At 41.1% G+C, this 5,000-nt stretch overlaps 2 protein-coding genes across 3 annotated transcripts in view; both read right to left on the bottom strand.

Annotated features, from left to right (window-relative positions):
* LOC123511222 (A disintegrin and metalloproteinase with thrombospondin motifs 3-like) overlaps positions 1 to 1,326 on the bottom strand; it is a 155,457-nt gene extending 154,131 nt beyond the window's left edge. Inside the window, exon 1 of the mRNA XM_045266919.1 lies at positions 687 to 1,326. Within this exon, the coding sequence (XP_045122854.1) occupies positions 687 to 782 (96 nt within the window). The 5' untranslated portion in view covers positions 783 to 1,326. The remainder of the gene's footprint in view (positions 1 to 686) is intronic.
* Positions 1,327 to 1,377: 51 nt separating this feature from the next.
* LOC123511223 overlaps positions 1,378 to 5,000 on the bottom strand; it is a 43,889-nt gene continuing 40,266 nt past the window's right edge. For both annotated transcript variants that reach the window (XR_006676712.1, XM_045266920.1), the window contains one exon: positions 1,378 to 2,410. Coding sequence is in view for 1 of the 2 variants with exons in the window: in XM_045266920.1 (XP_045122855.1) it covers positions 2,253 to 2,410 (158 nt within the window). In the remaining variant the exon portion in view is untranslated. The remainder of the gene's footprint in view (positions 2,411 to 5,000) is intronic.

Here is a 5,000-nt window from a genome sequence, read left to right as displayed (position 1 = left end):
GGGTGTGTCTCCTTTGACGTGTAGCCCCTGTTCACCTAGCAGTGAGTAGGTACGGGATGTAAATCGAGGAGTTGTGACCTTGTTGTCCCGGTGTGTGGTGTGTGCCTGGTCTCAGGCCTATCCGAAGATCGGAAATAATGAGCTCTGAGCTCGTTCCGTAGGGTAACGTCTGGCTGTCTCGTCAGAGACTGCAGCAGATCAAACAGTGAATTACACACACATACACACACACACACACACACACACACACACAAAATAAACTTAATCACTCCTTTCCTCAGTTCTTTTAATCTTTCACACACACACACACACACACACACACACACACACACACACACACACACACACACACACACACACACACACACACACACACACACACACACACACACACACACACACACACACACACACACACACACACACACACAGAAAATAAACTTACACACTCCTTTCCTCACAGTTCTTTTAATCTTTCACACACACACACACACACACACACACACACACACACACACACACACACACACACACACACACACATGTACATACGTCTAAACAATATGTACGTACGTGTGTGCGTGTGGAGGTGAATTAAAGGGCAGCACTTACCTCGTAATTAAGGACCTGCAGGTATTTAATTAAGGATGGTGAGCGTAGCAGCGAGCTCAGGTGAACATGCTTACCTGGGCGGAGGTGCAAGAGGCGTGGAGGACGAGGTGGAGGAGGTGGATGAGGAGGAGGAGGAGGAGGGGAAGCCGCAAGAGGTGACTCGTCGCCATGGCTACCTCCTTTATACCGCCGCCATGTTGGAGGAAAGGCAGGAGAGAGAGAGGAGGAAATGGAAAGGGAGTCGGTCTCTTGTCCCGCCGTGGCTCCTTCCCTCCTGATGCTGAAGGTGACGGGGAGGGAGGTGAGAGCTAATTACTTTTAGGACAGGTGTGGTGATGCGGCTCTCTCTCTCCCTCTCTCTCTCTCTTTCTCTCTTTTTTCTCTCTCTTTCTATCTCTTTCTCTTGGTGTAGCACTTCTTCCTATTTACGTTTTATTTCCTCTTTTTCTTACTATTTTTTGTATCTTTTCACTTTCTGCTTTCCAATTTACTTCTTTCCTTCAGTTTTTCTGTTCCGTTTCGTTGTTGCGTGTCTGTCACTTCTATCTAATTTTCTTATTTTTGATTGATTTTTCCTTTTCTTCCGTTCTGTTTCACCGTTTCTTTCTCTTCGCATCTAACTGAGTTTTGTTACTTTTTACATTCCTTTTCATTCTGTATTTCAATGTACTAACACTCCTCCCTCTCTTTTCGCTGTGTGTGTGTTTTTTTTTTTTTTTTCTATCTGTGTTTTGACCGCTTTATTTTTTTCCTTATTTTTTTTAGTGTCCTATCATTTTTTTTTCAACCAATTGTTTTCTTTTTTTTATTTCCTTTTTCCCTCTCACTTTTCTTTTCCTTTCTTCTGCTGTTATTTTTCACCGCCTCCCGTGGAGTCAACAAATTCAGAAACAGCACAACGGTCTGTTTAGCGACGTGTGTACCAGCCTTTATTTTTCTTTCCTCTATAAATCTTAAAGCGTACTAGGTGAAGCTCAAAACTTTTATTCATTTATTTTTTCAAAAGCACTTTACGTCTTTTCTAATTATCCTTAATTAGCGACACGTGCATAGCCTCACTATTTTTTCCACACCCGACCTCGCTCCCTCCATCTCTTTCTCTCTCTTTCCCTCCCTCCCTTCTGCTGCTGCCTCAGTCTTATTTTCAAACTTTTTAACTTGATTTTTGCAACAGTCCTGCACTGCGTTACACAATGAGCTCTGGAGGACAAGGGTGGAGGTGGCAATGGCGCTACTTACCAGGGAACGAAATGCTCGATCTTTTCACTATCTCTTTCATTATCTTTTCTTAACTTTCACCACCTCCTTTACACACAAACACGTACACATGACTCTTCCTCCTCCTTCTCCTCCTCTTCTTTCACCACCACTACTACTACTACCACCACTACCACCACCAAGGGCAATTAACACACACGCACACCCTTTGCTTGCTTGCTTGTTCTCTTTACACACTTCTAATCACGCCCCTCCACCACACTACCCTCTCACCTCCAGCCCCTCTCGGATCACTGAGATAACACACAGGAGAGGGTGTCACGGGCAATGATGCGACTAGGCCCGTGGGAGAGAGAGAGATCGCTTTCCCCTCTCACCGCTCTCACACTTCCAAGGCAACACTGACTGACTGACTGACTGACTTAGTGACTAATTGACTGACTGTCCGAATGGCGCGGGCGGGACCAGGTCGTGTCACTGCTTGATTGAATGACCGAGTGACCGGCTGATGGACTCGCTGACACGGTGACTGCCTCGCTGACTGACTTCCTGTCCGGGGTGTCTGACTGGCTGGCTGGTTCTGAGATGAGAGAAAGACGGTTCAGTTTCAGAATCAAAAGTTGTGGGCTAGGCGGTGCTGTGTGGCTGGGTGCGTGTTAGTGGTGGTTGCTGTGAGGACGTGACTGTGTGGTGGGTGTGGTGGAAGTGTGGGGGTGTGGTGGGGTGTGGTAGGGATGAAGAGGGATGAGAAAGAAGCTTTTAATCGAGTGTCAGGCAACGGGAGATTGAAACAATCACACACGGACGCACACGCACGCACACACACACACACACACACACACACACACACACACACACACACACACACACACACACACGAATAACAGCTTGTCTGCCGTGTATGTAATAATGCTAGAAGTGGAAGAGATTAGGGACAAAACAAGACTTTTCATGTTGCTGAGTTAAGGTCGACACTCGCCCTCGCTTCCCTCACAAAGTAGACTCTACGCATCCTGTGTCAACAAAGCATGCCTTCGTCTCTTCCTGTTCCTCTGCGGTTCTGACGTTAAAAATGGAAGGACTAAAGCAGCGGTGGGCTAAGGAAGTACAGACATAACGTTTGCCGCAAACCAGGAACAGAAACCACGAGTCACGTATCACTTGCCACATAAAAAAGAAAGAAAGGAAAGAAAGGATACTACAGTGAGTGTCTGGAGTGTGCATGTTGCTTCGTGTGTCATAAAGAAAATGTACATAGAAAGAAAAACGAACGAAAAAGAATGGAAGGATACGAAAAAGCAAGAAAGAAAGCTACATACTATTCCGAGTAATGGCGGACAAAATCATCCTCTTTGGTAATGTTAGTTGATGCAAAAAGCGCATTTACGAGTCGCTTCATAAAAGGAGCGCAAGGAAGAAAAAAAAAGGTGATAGGTTTAAAGAACTCTCACAAACAAAAACAAAAAAAAATCACTGGAAATTCTCGCTGATATAGACAGTGAAATGCAAATTCCTCGACTATTTCCCATGTGACATTGCATTGTAGTCCGCCAGAGTCTGAAATCATTCTTCGTCCTTAGGCTCGTGCTTGAAAAATACTAATTGAAAAAAAATCTTCAAAATGTCAAAAAAAATAGAAAAATAAAAACTTGGTGGTGCAAAGAATAAAACATAGAGTAAATGTGTGTGTGTGTGTGTGTGTGTGTGTGTGTGTGTGTGTGTGTGTGTGTGTGTGTGTGTGTGTGTGTGTGTGTGTGTGTGTGTGTGTGTGTGTGTGTGTGTGTGCGTGTGTTTTCACTGATATGGTAGTAATCTGTTCCCAAGTGTGTCTAATAATACATTAGTCTTTAAGTTTGCTAAAAGAAATGCAACAAAAATAACTTTCGCGAAAAATAACAGTAAACTCCAGATGATAAATACAGTCACATATTTATTCCTTTTTCTCTCGGGGATATTGCAGTAACCCAACCCGCTTTACTGCGAATGAAATTATGCATTGGTACGAGCGAGCACAAGTAGGAAGAGAAAGCAAAATAAACTTTAAACAACAATCAACAACGACAAAAATTAACTGCAAACTCTCACTGATAGAAAAGAAATACAGTTAAATATAAATATGTCTTACTGAGTCTAAAATTATTCACTGCTAAGAGTATGTACAAGATAAAAATGAATAAATAAAAACTATGAGCAAAAATAAATCCCTTTAACTCCTACTAATAAAATACGTGAAGTGAAATACGAACTGTTCATTTTTCTTCAATAATATATCAGTAATCTGTCCGACAGGAGCCAAAATACCCTTGTGCAAGCTTGTGCTACGCGTGCCGCCAGCAGTTGTCGCCAGGACTTGTCTAACTGTATCCTTCTTCTATATAGAATTACTAAACTTCTCCGGGGCAAGATTTAACTTCCTTCAGTTTGCTCTTATAAAACTCACTCTCCAACCAACATTTATTAACATGCTGCCACCCACAAACTTAACCAGGCCTCATTCTCATAAATTTAGCAGCGAGGCACACCAGAAAAGAACCACGGACGAAACTGAAAAAAAAAAGTAATAGAATAAACAAACAGAACAAGAGTATGTAAAAATAAATAAATAATAAATAAAAATGCAAAAAAAAAAATACGAAAAAATGTCTGAACTTCAACGTGAAAGGAGAAAAGGCTGAATGAGACAGAAAACCAAGAAATTATATCAAAGAAAACAGAAGAAATAGCTAGAGAGAAGAAAAAAAACACGAGAAAAATAAAAATAACTACAAAGAGAAAGTCACAACACAGACTTAAGGCAAGAGGAAAAACAAACATCAAAGAATATTATAAAAGAATCTGTATTTATTGAACTCAACCACAAAAATCCTCAGCAACGTTTAAAGGAAAAAAATGTATAAGAAATTAATAAATGAATACCTGAATAAAAATAGTACATATCCTGGATGAATAATAAATTTAGCTCATAAAATACTCAAAGGGAATGAAAAATGAAAGGCAAGAACATCAAAGAAGAGGAGGAGAAAAAAAGTGAAAAAATCTGCATTGATCAAATTATAAAAAAAAAAGAAAGACAGAACAAAAAATCACGAAGCTAATTACAAAATGCATGTCTTTGAAAATTGAATAAATAAATGAAAATAATTTAAAAAACACATCTCTTCAAAAAAGTA

The sequence above is a fragment of the Portunus trituberculatus genome, chromosome 31 (assembly GCF_017591435.1).
Source record: "Portunus trituberculatus isolate SZX2019 chromosome 31, ASM1759143v1, whole genome shotgun sequence".
NCBI classification, from domain to species: domain Eukaryota; kingdom Metazoa; phylum Arthropoda; class Malacostraca; order Decapoda; family Portunidae; genus Portunus; species Portunus trituberculatus.
This window is presented reverse-complemented; position numbering and strand designations above follow the sequence as displayed.